At 39.4% G+C, this 16854-nt stretch overlaps 1 protein-coding gene across 6 annotated transcripts in view; it reads left to right on the forward strand.

Moving 5' to 3' along the window:
* CPEB3 (cytoplasmic polyadenylation element binding protein 3) overlaps positions 1 to 16854 on the forward strand; it is a 215464-nt gene that overhangs the window by 136229 nt on the left and 62381 nt on the right. For all 6 annotated transcript variants that reach the window (XM_061171379.1, XM_061171623.1, XM_061171264.1 and 3 more), the window contains exon 8: positions 9324 to 9438. In XM_061171379.1, coding sequence (XP_061027362.1) covers positions 9324 to 9438 — 115 coding nt within the window. The remainder of the gene's footprint in view (positions 1 to 9323; positions 9439 to 16854) is intronic.

Here is a 16854-nt window from a genome sequence, read left to right on the forward strand (position 1 = left end):
AGAAAAGTTTCCTAATTCCTCCTCCTTATAATTTATAGCACAATCACAATTTATAAATATTCTAAAACATGACACATTGACTTTGCTATATATTTTAAAACTGTCTTACCAAACTGAAGTGTCTTATGTAAGGTGAATTCTTTTTTTTTTTTTTTTTTTTTTTTTAGGTGAATTCTTTAGGTTATTGCTCAGGTCATCCACTTAAAACTAGAAAGACAAAAATTAAAAAAAAAAAAATTGTGGAAAAAAAAGGAAGCTGGAAATAGAGGCTGGTTTAATTCTTTAATTTTTAAATCTGTCTAATCTGTCTGTCATTCCAGTGTCTCCTACCCCCATTTATATATCAGAGGAATCTCTAGCATTTTTCATCACTTTTTTTAGTTACAAAAATAGGCTGGATCGTTTTGCCTAGGATTTAAGCTCTCTTCAGCCCACATACAGCTTTTAAAAATGCTGTGCCTTCCTTTCTTCCTTCAAACCACATTTGAGTGCCTACTATGTGCAAGGCTTTAGTATTGGTTACTATGAATCAGAACTTATTTTGAACCAGACATAAAATCCTGTGTTCAAAAACTTAATAATATAATGAATAGATAAAACAAGTGTATAAATAGACAAATCTGTAGAGCCTGGTGCATAAGAGGTTCTCAAATATTTGTCAAATTAAGAAAAATAACGAATACAACGAGGTAAGGTGTAGATTAAGCACTTTGGACAGTTTATACATACCAGGAGTGATGAAAGAAAGCTTCTTGGATGAAGTGTCATTTAAACGAGGTCTTGAAGGATGAAGAGAGTTTGAAGATTGGCCAGGAGAAGTATGGAGGTGTGGGGGAATAGACATTTTGGAGAAAGGCAACAGTGTGAACACAGAAATGAGAAATTGTGTGGTATGAATGCAGAACCCTTAGGATGGAACACAAATATATGAAAGGGAGTAGAGGGAAATTAAATTGGGAAAAACAGGTAGGGGCTTGTAAGGCAGTCTTGATTGATGGCCTCAGTCCTTGGGTTTGTGGTATATTTACTCAAACTCTTTCATTGCCCACCTGCTACCCCCTAAGACAATAACTATAATTTTATCTTGGCTCAATCAAATCTGGTTTTGTATCATATCCCACCTTGGAAATCTTTAGCACTTCTAATCTTCTTGATTTATTTATTTGTTCCTTGGTCTAAATTCATGCTTTGGGCACCTCCCATCTTAAGAATTTCTCCAAAGAAAGAATTCCTCCTTTAAAATGAGAGCAGTACCTCCTATTCATAATAAGTCTTATTTTTTTTTCTCCATGAATCTCTGATTTTGCAAATGGGTCCAGAGTTTCTTAGTGCTTGAGTCTTTGAAAGCTGTTATTCCTTTCTAGGGAGGTCTAAAAGATGCTGCAGTTCCAGTGTACAAAATGGTAACCAGGGGACTAAATAGCCAATACCATCCCCTAAGGGATCGTAGTCAGTGTTTTCCAAAGTGTGTTCTGAAGAACGCTTGTCTCATCAAACACTGGTCTCTTGAGAGCATCATTGACAGAAGGTTTGCTCTTAATAATAATAGGTGTCCCTTATTGAGCACTTACTTTGTACATTTTATATCCATTTTCTCCTTTAATTAAAGATTCCATAGCCAAGAACATTTGGGAAACATTGATATATTAAAGTTCTGAGGAGTTTTGCAATAAATAAATGTGTGTAATATTGTTTAATCCAGCATATTATATACCTCTTTGGGGATTATACTTGTGAAGATTCTGGTGGAATTAGTATTTCATGAAGCTCACTCAAAGAATAGGCTTCTTCCCAGGAAAAACTTAGGTAACGTGAACTTTTATGTGTACATTCCTCTCAAGAGTTTGAGTGATCGGCATGCCAGTGACAACATCCTTGCCCTAGCGCCATGGAACTGAAAATACACATTTATGTAGACATTGGACAAAATTGTCTGGCTGCAGCGCAAGAGTGCCTGAGGCTATGAACCTAGAAGTTAAAATAGCCATTTTCATTGCCAAATCATATTTGAGCTTTTCTAACTGCTAGTTTTGTTTAGTAGCTTTAAGAAGAGTCTATGGGTCATTTCTTAATGCATTGAAAATGGGCCAAATGAGATTGGAAAGAAGAGAGAGGTTAATCATTCACAAATAAAAATGCATTTTGGCTTTTCCAGGAGACTCTTGGGAAGCAGAGCTGGTAGCCAGTAGCCTGGAGGACAGGGAGCCTTGCGGGCACACAGCATCATTGCAGTGGAAAGAGTGTCTGTAGACTCGGGGTCAGATAAACCTGGGTTTCAGTCCTGAGTTGACGTCACACTTCTGAGTCTTAGTTTCCTTGTTTTTAAAGTAGAGATAATTTTTACAGCATAACAGTTACGGTGAGTTTAAATGTGACAGTGTATGTAAAATGCCTAGCACAGTGGTGCAGTGTAGGTGCTCAAAAGTGCTAGTTTCTTCTTTCTTTCAAAAGGGAATCATCTATCACGCTTATACTTTCTAAGTGATGCGGGAATATCAGAAGTGATGATGAGCACTAGGTAATTCTGATCACCGCGTGCGTCACCTAGTGGCATCAGAAATTTGCACTGATTAGGCCCAAGCCCTGGCGTACCCACTGGTGACCAGACACAGTGTATTTCCATGCCTCTAGAAGGTAGCTTTCAGTGGAGTGAGGAGAGTGATTGGGGAGCTATAGAGGGGCAGCTGCTGGACAAGTTCTTACAGCACCACTGTCTGCCCCTCGGGAAAACGTTCGTTAATTCACCAGCACGCTGAGGAGCACAGAGCACTCACTAAGGGTTGGGTGCTGTGCTGGGCAGTTGGGACCCACACAGAGATATGGTCTCAGCCTTAGAGGCCCCCAGAGTCCAATGGAGGGAAATAGCCAAGTGAATAGTAAGTGGAGTAAGGAGTCACAGGTGCTATGATGGAAGCATTATAGACGGTAGTTGAGGTGGGGTGGCTCAAAAGCAAAGTGGTCAGGTGTTCCTGAGGGAGTCTGGAAAGCCTTTAGAGGGAAGATGTTTCCTTGAATCTTACGGTTTTAAGTACGGGTATTAATCATAGCATCTAACTGATAGTGGTTTTATTATATCAAGCATAGAGCAAGGATGTACATCACCATTTTGGGGGCACAGTTTATGCATGCTCTGTTTTTGTACTGGGTGCCCTTATGAAACAGTATACAGAGTGTTATTTGAATTGTTCAACAGTAACTGAAGTTCCCAGTGGGGCTGTAAGCCTGTGGTTTCTGTGCATCAGGCTGTGTAGCCTGGTGTGGATGGCAGCAATTTCCTTTTTGTACCTGCAGTGTTTCTTGATGCTGGTGGTGGGTGTGGAGCATCCTGGGAGAGCGTAAGAGAATTTCCCAGGGTTACTTTCGGCTTCCTGTCTAAGAAGAATCCAGGCTATTTTGCTGAGGTTCTTTGGGGCCTGTGATCTACTGGTATCTGAGGAATAGTCTTAGTGTGAGAGTGAGAGCTTTTTGCTTTGAGTCCCAATGGAGTTCTGCCTGGAGGCCCCAGAGCTGCCCAGGGTACAGAAGTCTTATCAAGGCCAATGACTCCGAGCAGATGTTAAGTTTCTTTCTGGCCACTTACCGCAGAAGATACAGGGAGGGCATCTTCTTTTCCTCTCTATTGGGTGGGGGGCAGCATTTGAGAATCATAGGTAGCATCTAAACTCCACAAAGGTGGCTGAGCCGTTTGTTGGGGAGCTATGTGGTGAAAATTAGGTTGACATGAGATACCAAATGTGAATATACTTTGAAGAGTCCAAACCACAGTTATTGATGTTATGGCTATTAGTTTTGGTGGTTATAATAATAAAACAACCCCTTACACATGGAAGAGATAAAGATGCCTCATAAACCACAAACTAGTTTATTTGTGATACTGTGGGGCACACCAGTCATTCTGTGAGGTCTGGAATTCTTAAAATAGAATTGCTGACAGCTGGGGTGGGTCTGAGTTCATTACCACTGCAGCCGAGCTGTTGCCGCTGTATCAGCGGCCCTCGGTTTAGCTGACTCATCCTGGTTGTCAGAAGAGCCGGGATGCTGCTGCGCACTGGGGAGAGCAGTCCTGATGGTTCTGCACTGTTGTTTTTCTAATTCATGTACATTGAAAGGACTGTAGGATTAGGGAGAGAAAAATGGAGACCTTTTCCTGAAGAGCTTGAGTAGGAGTTTGAAGAGTGTTGAAAAGAGGAAAAAGGAAATGGGGTGGGGTTGGGGGGATGCTGAGCCATGAGCTTTATGGATAATTTGTGGGAAAGAGATCAAATGTCAGGGAAGGGGGATTTGGTCAGGTGATTTCCTGAACTAGCCACCGGATTGCACTGTTGACTCTGAACAGTTTGGTTGCTTTTTGGAGCTGCCTTGAGCCCAACAAATGAGAAGGAAGGCACTGTGCAGTAGACCCTTCATGTGGTAGATGTTTGTAACCTAAGGAGAGCACCAGACTGCATATAGGGTGAGATGTTTAAAATGAGCTCAAGATAACATTATTGACTGGTAGATAATGTCTAAATTCTAAATAGTGGTCTAAACTTAGAGAATTCTAGAGCTGTAGGAAGATTTGGTCATGTTCAGAATCTTGAAGTCCTAAGGCTTGTGTTTAAAACTGTTCTTACTAAAACTGTATGTTTTCTCTTATGCTGTTATTAAAGATACAATAAAAATGCATTTTATATTTAATTTTAACTTAGAGGCTTTTGCAAATTTTCAGTGAAATTATCTTTTTAGGAAATGATGTTATCTTGTAGCATCCTGTCAAAATAAGTGACCTCTATTGCATTTCTTAAATTTTTTCCCTAGAAATTAGCCTAATCCTATCCCTATTAATGACTTTCAGTTTTAACCAGGATGAAATTTTAGTTAACTCTTTGAGAGCAATAGCAGGAAATAAGTGAGGAAAAGGCCTTGATTGGAGTGAAGTTTCTATGATGTTTTGTTCAATTAGTTCAACCTTATTATGCCATATTTTGATACATACTAAAAGTAAGATATAATAGGGCAGTATTACCCAAAGTGTGGCTATTAATAGGTGTTATGCAAAAAAAAATAGGTTCCATGGAAGTGATTTTGGAAATGCTGGCTTAAACAACATTTGAATAGATTCATTTCCTGTAGAACTTCTTAGAGCCTTTAATTAATTATACACCAGTGTGTGCTGTGAAGCTCCAAGAAGGAAGTTTATAACTTTTTCCTAAACACTGCTTTTCTGGCAGAAGAACCCTAGGGATCTGCACTTCACAGAACACACTTTGGGAAACCTTGAAAAGGAAAATTAGTGCTTTTAGTACTAACTGTTGCTATTACATATTAATGTTATGTTCTTTTAGATTTCTTGATGGCTGTTGAAGTCACTTGATGGTCTAAATTGGTATATTTATACTACCAAGCTTTATGTTTGGTTTTTGCCTTTATCCTTAAACAGATTTTGCCTTTGGAGATAAGCAGTTATACTTATCTGCCAATTATTAATTAAGGAGATAAAAATTTAGAAGACAAATAATTCAGCTAAAAGTAGGTTTATGGTCCTGACCAGAACTTCCCCAGGAATACATGCTTAAAAAAGAAACTAAAGAAAAACCATTTTTTAATTTTGTCTCTTAAGTGTTTATGCAATAAAACATTCCATTGTGAGGAGCTGTGTAGTAACTAAACCTTTCTAACCAGACGTCACAGACCGGGGCCCACAGGATAGATCTGGCCTGCAGATAGTTTTGTCTAGCGTGTACAGGTGACTTTATACATTTGAATTCGTTCCCAACATTCAAAAATCTTGAAGTTTTATATAAAAATCTGAATTTCTAGCTACTTTTGAGAAATGGAAAAGTCTGACAACACATTCGCAAATGTTAACTACTAGCTGGAGCTGAGAGGTGTCTGCCTCCTTTAAAAAGAGTGGTTTAGGGCTTCCCTGGTGGTGCAGTGGTTAAGAATCCGCCTGCCAATGCAGGGGACACGGGTTCGAGCCCTGGTCTGGGAAGATCCCACATGCCACGGAGCAGCTGGGCCCGTGAGCCACAATTACTGAGCCTGCGCGTCTGGAGCCTGTGCTCCGCAACAAGAGAGGCCGCGATAGTGAGAGGCCCGCGCACTGCGATGAAGAGTGGCCCCCACTTGCCACAACTAGAGAGAGCCCTAGCACAGAAACGAAGACCCAACACAGCCATAAATAAATAAATAAATAAAATTAAAAAAAAAAAAAAAAGAGTGGTTTAACACTGCTACATTTAAAATAGGTAACCAACAAGGACCTACTGTATAGCACAGGGAGCTCTGCTCAGTATTCTGTAATAACCTAAATGGGAAAAGAATTTGAAAAAGAATAAATACATGTATATGTGTAACTAAATCACTTTGCTGTACACCTGAAACTAACACAACATTGTTAATCAACTATGCTCCAATAGAAAATAAAAATTTAAAAAGATAAATAAAAGGAGTGGTTTACTCCATTGTGTCACTGCCTGCCTACTAACCGTTGTCCTGGTAGCTTGACATGTTTATGCTGCCTGTCTGGCCCTACAGACATTTGTTTTTGTGTAACCCTTGCTGTAAGGTCATGGCATGGCCAAAGGGCTAGTGGGTGCTCCCTCCCAGATAGCCTCTTCCTAGAGTCACCTTTGCAATCAAATGTGGTCAGGTTTCTTCAGGAGGTAATGTTGAAACCATGTCAGGCTCATTTAAGGTAATCTTCACCATTCTTCACCTTATCCTTGTCCTTAGGATGTTGTGGCTTTTACTGCCCAGTATAGCCTATTTGACAACGTCCTGCAAGAGTTGTTACACACACACACACACACACACACACACACACACACACACACACACACACAGTAATCCCTATGTATGTAAAAGCTGTTTTACCAGGGGAAGTTTATGTTGAATTAGGACAGAGATCTAATTTCATCCTTTCTCAAAAATAATTATTAAAGAAATAAAGATAATAAAAAAACAGTTCTTTTACTTATATTCTACCCCTTCTACAAAATATCTGAGTCAGCTTATAAAGTATGGGATTAAAAGAGTAGAGAAACATGTATATATATGTTTTTTTTCGAAGAGTAAGTCAGAAAGATAGAACATGGATATTAGACCCTGAGAATAAACCTTGGAAGATGGAGAACACGCCTGTGTGAGAATGGTCTTATATTTCAGAGAGAAACCAGAGTGTGAATGGAACTTCTCAGTGCAAACAGTACCACAGTATTACTCTTTGCTTAGCTCTTAGAGTATACTGATGTTGGCCTGTGTTGACTTTTCTCTGAATCCGCAGTGGTGTGAGCTCTGAGGAGCTGTCCTGTGGTGGCAGCTGGGAAATGTGGGTTTTGTGAATAGGATTAACCATTACTGTCTCCCTAGTCCTCTTCCTGTATTTTTACCAAGAATAGGGTAAGGGAATGGGTTGTGTGTGATGTAATGAAGAGGTGGGGAGAGTGTCAGAGGGAAGAAGAGGCAGCAATGAAGACTCTCAGCAGGCAGGTTTGAGATCGTCTGCAGAGTTCTTTTGAGCAGCAGTAACCTCCAGGTATTGTACAAGGCTACATTTTCTGTACTTTTGATTAAATGAAACCAGAACACTATGGATACTACACAGGAATTGTTTTCATTTGTGAGCCATATGAGCAAACTCAGTTATCATAAAGTTAATGGAATTACCTGGTCCTGAAGCTACCTTAACTACTTAATAAAGGATGAGACTAGAAGAAGAGAGGGCTCTGTGTAGAAAAAGATTTGCCCTACTTTTTTTTTTTTTTTTTTTGGTGACATTAGAATCCTTTTTCTTAGTGTCAGGACATTGTGTTTTTAATTAAAAATTAATAATGGGCCCTCATGAAGGCATTTGAAAGTGGTGTTTTATGGTATTGGTGAATCTGCCTTTGTGGTAAATGTCAAGGGAACGATAATTTAGTCAAACAGACCAAATTTTAGAAGGAAAGAACTGGATTTTTTTTTTTTAAGTGATAAAGGTAGAGCAGATGCCTGAGTGTTAACAGAATTACAAACAGGTCCAAGGTTTTAGGGCCTAGGGAAGAAGTGGAGATTTTATGGCTTCTGGCTAACTGGTGAAGGCAACTGTGTCATAGAAGCCCAAAAAGCTGCGGGGTGGGGGGGTACATTTTGTAACAATCATAAGGAACGTGTAGCCTGCTTCTAACTGAGCGATGCCAGTGTTAGAGTTGACCCAAGATGTTTTGAAAGTGTAATTGGCAGATTTACTACCTTTCAAATAGGAGTACTCCTGGATATAGCCAGGCCACATAAGAAATTATCATATGTGATTCCTTGCATTGTGTTTTTGGTTGAGTAATGGGGCAAAAGAAGAATTTTGTTGATAATAAGAAAATGAAAATTCAGCTGTTTTGTTTCCTGTCCTAATCGATGAGGGGAAAGGAGAGGGGTGTTCCTTAAAGACCGACACTATTTTCTCTGCTTCTATACCTGGCCCACTTCCCAGCGCGCATGGCCAGCTGAGTGACTGGTTGGTTTTCAGGCAGTGCTGAAACTGGCCTTTCGGTATGAGAGGGTTTTTTGTGCTTTTTTTGTTTTGTTCGGTTATGGATTGAAAGGATTATGTTTTAAGGTTACGATTCTGATGGAATACCTTATTTTATATGATAATGGTAAAACAGTGTAAACTATGGGCAGGAAGTCAGAGTCCCAGTGAAGAGACATTACCAGTTAGAAATATGTCATAGAGATTTCTTTTTCTATTCTTTGAAAATTTGCTTCAATTTCTAGGCTTACCTTTATTTAACCAGACTTGTTTAGGAAAATCAGATCAACCAAAAGTCGATAAATCTGTGACCTTCAGTATTTGATATTGCTGGTAATTGTGTGCTAACTTGATAAGTGTTAAACTGTGTTAAATCATATTGCTGAAAGAGAAATGTTTTAATTTTAGGGGGTGATCATTTAAAAGCCAGACATATGGATAATTTTTAGAAAATATTCCCAATGTTCCTGTCCCTCTTTAGGTGAGCTCTTAAAAAACTAAGTGCTGTAATGTGACAGGTTATAAACAGTCTAACATGTGTTAAAATTCAAAACCCAGACTCTATCTATAAAAGACTGCCCTTTTGTAAACCACAGGTGGTTTCTGAAGGTTTCACGGTATATGTCTAGAGTGTTGAGTCTAATACCTGTAAGTGGATTCCCCAAGAGTTCTATGGAAAGCCACTTAATGCAGATTACATTAACTAAAAACTGGATTTTGTTTGGGTTGTGTATGTTGTAAAATGCACAAATCAGTGGGTTTGTCTTTAGTCACCTTATTCTCATTTGGGGTTGATGGAAATGAAGTAAGGACCAAGTAAACGACTTTTTTTCAGGTGCAAATTCGACCATGGAACCTAAGTGACAGTGACTTTGTAATGGATGGTTCTCAGCCTTTGGACCCCAGAAAAACTATCTTTGTTGGGGGAGTTCCACGACCCCTTCGAGCTGGTGAGTGGAAATAGTAACACCACAACAACAAAAGCAACAACAAAATCCCCAATGTGTTTAGTCTTCAATATTTTCTAGGTTTCTGGTCAGCTATGCACAATCTCCAAAAAGAAGGCTGTCAGGTCAGTTTCACTGAGCTGACCCTTAAATGTTTTCTCCCAAGATGTTGTATTTTCTTATGGTACAAGAGTGAATTTCATTAAATTGTTATTTCAGAGGGATGAATTCTAATTAGTGCCTCCCTATTCAACCAATTATTTTTAAAATAATAACAATACATTTGGCAGTGTGCACTCTTATGCCAGTTAGCATTGTTACATATGACAGAAAAAGAAGTCACCCCATCAGAAATCTGTCCGGTGCAGCTGTGTGTCCACTTAGTCAGTGAGGAACCAAACAACTGCTAGAAATTGTGTCACTGGGAATCAAACTGAACTTTTCCCAAGTGAAACAGGTTCCTATTTTTTCTTATGTACTTTGAAAAGTGAGGTATGTATTTGAGCATCTTTATTTTGACTTCTTGAAAGCTCCCCTGATTTTTGTTTTTTAAGTACCTTTCCAATGATGAAATAATTGTGCCTGCTGGGATTGGGCAGAATCATTATTGACTGGGGCATTTGAAGTGATGCTGTGCTGATGACTTCAATATTTAAATCCAAAGACAAATCTAATTGGTTGTGGATTAGTATGATTGCCCGTGGAATATAATAAAATTATTTGTAAGAACAAAGTTTTCAAAGTGCTTAAAATAGTTGAGTTTATTTTTTTTTAAATAAGATGAAAAAATAAGGTAGCTGTTGCCACTGTAGTAGCAAAAAGGACAGTGTTATCTCTACGTCAGTGTAAGCAAGTAGACTTAGTTCTACTTAAAAAGTAAAAGAAAAAGCAGAGGTCATTAAAATCAAGTTGTGAAACAGAATTGTAAAATGTACCTACAGCTCTTTGGCTCTATGACTTTGGGGACTTCTTAATTCTGAATGTTCCTCAACATTTCTAACATATTTATTCAAATCTCAACTCCAATCTACTCCTAAAAGATAAGTTTTAGGTCTGTACAAAGATGTATTCGTAATTCCATCTTGAAGGACTTTAAAACATATTAATTATGACTGTGGAGTTTGTAATTTTATGGTACTTTAGAAAGTCAAGCATCACTGGGTCTTTTTCTCATTCTCATGGAAAACCTGCCCAGAGAAGGAAAGCAAAACAGCAGAGATGCTTCCCCCTTTATCTGCTGTCAGAAAATAAAGTCTAAGCAGGGCTAACTCGAACGTGAACAGCATTATGAGATGAGGGCCAATGCAGCCCTTTGTTTCTAAACAGCTTGTGCTTTAAAAAAAAAAATGTGGGTGGGGGCACTGTGTAATACTCCTGGCTTTTTCTAACTGGTGGTGTGTTTAGGAGTGGAGAGGGAGAAGAATCCCCTTTGATAGTGTTTTAACTGCAAATGGATTCTACAAAAATGGACATTCATTGCTAGTATTCTAGCTGTTCTTTTCTGCAACTAAATACAAGCACAAATTAGTTTTAATATCTCAGCCCCTCTCCTTTTTTCTTAGCTGGGAATCTGAAAAACAAACTTCTGAAAGAAAAGTTCCCACAGTTGTAAAAATAACAGAACTGGCTTTGACCTCTTATGTCTATTTTTAAGTCACAGACACAATAGTTTATAAACTAAATTCCCTTTTTTATTAGTCACTCTTTATTCTTTCTGTTTAAATGATTTGAAAGGATAGGTGTGGGCCTCTATATCCTTTTCTCTGTATAAATCTTGTGATGATCTATTTTTCACACTGTTCTTATGATCACACTGACACTGCAAGACAGGAAACCCAAGATGCTAAATTATATTCTTTCTTTAACATTCTGTGTCTATAAGATGCTGCAAGTTCTAGGGTTAAACAAGAATTATGTTTAGTTATCTAGTCAGAAATGGGATTTTGTGTTCCCTGCCTAGATAGTACATATTTTGTAAATTTCAAAGTTCTTTTTTTTTAATGTAAGCTAAATTTTTTTGTTTTAAAATTTTATTTTTGCCATTATTGGCTAGTAATCTACAGTCACTTGGTCTAATGGCAATGTTCCCCCATGCCAGCACCTCCTATAAGTGTAGCTAGTTTCTAGAAGGCTAAACAATCTACATTAGCATCTTAGAATTTTACTCCATCTATCCAAGACTTCCAGATTGGAGGCCATGTAATCTAGATGAAAAGAGTTAACATCTGCAGCTTTTATCCCTGTGCATAGAATTAGTTTTCTTTGGAACACACTGAGCTTTGTGGATTGGTGTGTGTCTTGGAACAGAAGACTGTTTTTAAAAGAATTCATTTTGACTTTGCTAGACAATCTTAAATTGAATACAGTGCAGTTCACTTGAATAATAAACACGTATTGAGCACGCACTGTGTTACTGGCACTGAGAAAATGCACGTTATGCCACACTGAATGGACATCTCACTATCATGTTGAACAGGTCGTCATCTACAGAATCAAAGATTTCAGAACAGAAGAAAATGAGAAATGTATGAATAAAATACTAACTCAGTTAATTGGATGCTAAATTATACTCCTTAACATAATGATTCTCAAATTTTGGTTTTTAAATACTTCAGGGCATTTTTTATTATTTCCGGGGGTATCGTGGTTATGAATTCTGAAAAGTCTTAAAACTATTTCAGGCACTATATACAAGGTGATCCTAGACTAGATATCAGTGATGAGACTCAACAGGTGAGATTTTATGTGTCCAGATTGATTTTCACCTTATCCTGGGCCAAAAACGGTCCTTCAACACGTTACAGTGACTAAAATGTTATCACTCAAGAATTATTCCTTTGGATCTTGTGAGGCTTTTTATCTTTGATATTTTCCCATTGTAAGACAGGGACCATTATCACTAATAAATTATTCTAAATATAGTTATCCCACCGAATAGAAGTGCAGAAACACTTCTAAAGAAACAAGGCAACCTGTTTTAAGTGGTATTGTCTTGACTGAGGAGTTTAGGTTGCTCCTTCTGACCTTTTGACAAGCGTGACTTTTAAAAATTCATGTTGGAAAAAATCAGGGGCCTAGAAAAATTAGCCTGAAAATGGGAAAATATCAGTGGAAAATCTAGATGAGTTTACCCAAAGTTGGACTGCCTGATTGTTGCTTTCTCTAAGTCAAATAATACACATTTCTACGTCTCTTGTCTCTCCCTTCCATCACTCCTGTCAGTGACAGTGGCAAGCCCGGGATGGTTTGCCTGAAGTCTCCTGGTGTTTCCCCATCTTGCTTTCCTTCCACTCCCCACTTCTCCCCACCCCGACGCTAGGAAAGCCCGTGGGTAGACTCGCCATGCCACCGTGTGGCTAAAGTGTACATATTCTTCAGAGGAGTCAGTACAGAGAAAGGGGTGGTCTGTCTGTCTGGTCTGTCTCTCCTCCCGCTACTACCTGGACGTGCAACAGCATGTTGCCACTCTTCATTCAAGTGTTGTAAGCAGCATGTCTTCCTAAATCTCAGTATGGAAATATCCCTGTTGCGTATCCCTATGACATTAGAACCTCTCCAGACCACATCTCTTTGCTCTGAGAGCAACTAAGTGCTGGGCTTGGGGGTTATGAGGAGACCACCAGGAAAAAGTGGAAAATGAAGGATCTGGTCCCTGTATTCTTCCCTGGTTTGTAAATGTGAGTATTCTCTGACTCTAGCTTCTTGGCTTAGACATCTCATTTGGGGGCTGCCTCAGTGATCAAGCTTTGGGACCCATCCACTTCCAATTTTGATCAGGCTTGAAAAACCCTCAGTCTTTCTCTCTAATTAGAGGCATCTGGGAGCTGTTCCTCCACTTTATGACTTCCTTCTGACAGTTTATCTGACCAGGTCCTGCAGAACAGATCAGTCTTGAGTTCCCGGAGCCTACCATTTGCCCATCATCTTTGGGTCTCCCATCTTCCTAACTATTGCTCTGATGATTCTTTCCTGTCTTTTTCTCCCCTGCTAATATTCTGTGATGGATCCTGAAATTTCCTTCCCCACCTTCCCCCCTCCCAACTCCCCCCACCCCTGACCACTGTTGTGAGGATGGCTTTCTGTGGAAATTCTAGGGAAAAAAATTTTTGAGGTAAATATTCAGTAAGGTATGACATACATCTAGAGAACATACATGATGAATTTTTCTAAGAGCATTTATTTCAGACATTCTGCAAACATTCTGGTAGTCCACATGTATTAGGAATCACATCCTCATTTATGATTAAGGAAATAGGAGTATTATAACCATAGCCTTTTTGTTCAGTGAAGTGGTAGCAGGCAGAAATCATCTTTATATCAAGTTTGTCAGCACTAGAAGCTTTTTCTTTTTGTTTTTCTTTCTCTCTCTTTTTCTTTTTGGCTGCACCGTGTGGCATGTGGGATCTTAGTTCCCAGACCAGGGATGGAACTCGCACCCCCTGCAGTGGAAGCACAGAGTCTTAACCGCTGGACCTCCAGGGAAGTCCCCCTGCCAACACCTTTTTCTTTTTGTTTTTTAACATCTTTATTGGAGTATAGTTGCTTTAGAATGTTGTTTAGTTTAGTTTCTGCTGTATAACAAAGTGAATCAGCTATATGTATACATCTATCCCCATATCCATTCCCTCTTGCGTCTTCCTCCCACCCTCCCTATCCCACCCCCTAGGTGGTCACAAAGCACCGAGCTGATCTCCCTGTGCTATGCAGCTGCTTCCCACTAGCTATCTGTTTTACATTTGGTAGTGTATATATGTCAATGCTGCTCTCTCACTTCGTCCCAGCTTACCCTTCCCCCTCCCCTTGTCCTCAAGTCCATTCTCTACGTCTGCATCTTTATTCCTGTCCTGCCCCTAGGTTCATGAGAACCTTTTTTTTTTTTTTTTAAGATTCCATATAGATGTGTTAGCATACGGTATTTGTTTTTCTCTTTCTGACTTATTTCACTCTACGTGACAGACTCTATGTCCATCCACCTCACTACAAATAACTCAATTTCGTTTCTTTTTATGGCTCAGTAATATTCCATTGTATATATGTGCCACATCTTCTTTATCCATTCGTCTGTCAATGGACACTTAGGTTGCTTCCATGTCCTGGCTATTGTAAATAGTGCTGCAGTGAACATTGTGGACACCTTTTTTTTTTGTAGAAGCTTTTTCTTTCACCAAGTCCCAAGTTCAGAATGAGTTGTCTCAGATAAACTCCAGAATTCGCATACTGACTTGATTAACTGCATTGCCCTTAGGCTTAAGGATTTTATAATGTCTGTGTTTGTTTGCTCCTCCTCCAAAAAAGCAAACTCTCACCCACAGCCAATGTCAAAGTTTGCCATATCAGTGGCAGTTTGAGCAACCTTAGCATAAAGCCAGAGTAAGACTGGGATGAATTGGTGCTTATGGAGCAGAAACCAGGCCAAGTAAATGTTAAGCAAAGATTTATGAGTAGAGGGAAAAACAACTGCTGGACAAAACTAAACATTTGAGCACTGCTCTTTGCCCAGCGGTGTGCTCAGAGCTCTCATGTATGTTTAATCCTCATGATAACCCTGTGAGGTTGTAAGTGGTAGACTTTTCATTGTAGAGATAAGGAAGCAGAGTTCAAAGGGGGTGATTAGTCAAGACCACAACAGGTGAAAAAACCAAGGTTCAAACTCAGATCTCCAGACTTCAAGTTTGGGGCTCTTTGCACAGAAGGAAGCTGCTTTATCAAGCTGAGATCTGAGATGTTGTCTCAGTAACAGCAATAACAGTCAATCTGGTACCAGCTCGATTTCATCAAGTTAAAACTCTTATCCTTCTTACTTAGTTGGTTGTTCATATCATTTGTTTGAAAATATTCTTAACTTCCCAATGTCTCATGCAGAGTGGAAGCTAATGAGCACATTTCCTCCACTAAAGATGTGTGAACGGCTCTCATGAACCAACTCAGCAATCGTAAACCCAGAAAGTCCACCTTCAAGTTGAATTTTCCTTTCTTTCAGAAGTCCAGACCTCTTGTCATCCTGAGGCGCCTTATGCCTCTTTCCTGTCTGCTTTGTTATTTCCAAAGAGGAGAAATGTAGCTTCTAGATTCACAATTTAGAATCTGGAAAGATGAATGTGTTAGTATTTCCCTCAGGAATCCTCATTCCTGCTTTACCCCGTTTGGCTCTCATAGTGTCTCAGACTTATACATTGCCTTAGGCTAGCTTTGAAATCTAATTAAATGACAGGAACAGGATCCTGGGGTGGGGCAGGATGGGGAGTCATCATGATTTCCTTTCTGACGAGCTGAAGTCCCTTTCAGATCTCTGTGAAGAATTAGGAGCAAAACAAGGAACCACAGTTGGGGTTCGGACTCACCTTCACGGCATAGTCACCACAACCCAGAGGCATTCATGGAAACGCTATACGCTACATACAACTGCAATATTCTTGTTTCCTTCTCCAGTCTGGGACACGGTGAAGCTCATCACAAGAGCCAATGTGTGGGTTATACTCATAGTAGTGTACTGTTACCATGGAACAGTTGTTTATGAGATGACTTGAGTTGTCTTAAGAGCACAGAACATCTTATCCAAAGTACAGAATGCCCTTGGATATAGCTACCAGAACTCCTAATTTCCCACCCCTGTGGTGACCAGACACGCCGTGAACACTGTCTGGATGGGAAGGAAAAAATAGAAGTGGTTTGGAGATTCCTGACTTCCTCATGGACTCTATGCCTGCTGTCACCTCCATCTGTCTGAATTTCAGCCTCTACCTGTATGTCCTGCTCCGGTGGCCTCATCTTCCTCAGGTTAAATGTTAAGAACGTGCTCTGGGGAGCTACGCTGTCCTTGTCCTCTACAGAGGATGGTTTAGAATGAGGATTCACTGTCATAGGTTTAGTAGGTGGTTTGACTACATTTTCCAGATAAGACACTTCCTTGATCAAGGACTCACATTTCTTGAGCAGGATTGAGATCATAAGGTATAGATAGACCCACGAAGGTTTTAGCTGACTTCTACCAGATCCTTACTGCTTTTTTTCTGTTTTTCTCTCTTCCTCCCAAGTAGTCAAAATGGTAGCCCTCTTCTTGGCTCAGCTTCCCCCTAATCAGAGGAAGGGAATTTAAATGGGACTTTCCTACATTAACTGATAATACTCACTCTAAAGAACCCTTTAAAACCTAGTCTCTAAAAGTAGTGGTACATTATGACATCTGTAGGTGAATTTGTATCTTCCATATAAAAAATATTTTCAGATTGGGAATTTGTAGGATTTGAGGAGAGCTTGCTCTGTGTTTGTTAATTACCTATATAGTGGATGAATTGTTAGTATTTTTTTTTAATGCTGTTTTTACCAACTGGTTACTTCTCTCAATAATTAAAAACTCTGTTTAGTACTTAAGTGACATACCTTTGGTGTTTGAGCCCAGCATGAGTTTAGCCTGCAAGA

The sequence above is a fragment of the Eubalaena glacialis genome, chromosome 1, assembly GCF_028564815.1.
Source record: "Eubalaena glacialis isolate mEubGla1 chromosome 1, mEubGla1.1.hap2.+ XY, whole genome shotgun sequence".
In the NCBI taxonomy this organism is placed as follows: Eukaryota; Metazoa; Chordata; class Mammalia; order Artiodactyla; family Balaenidae; genus Eubalaena; species Eubalaena glacialis.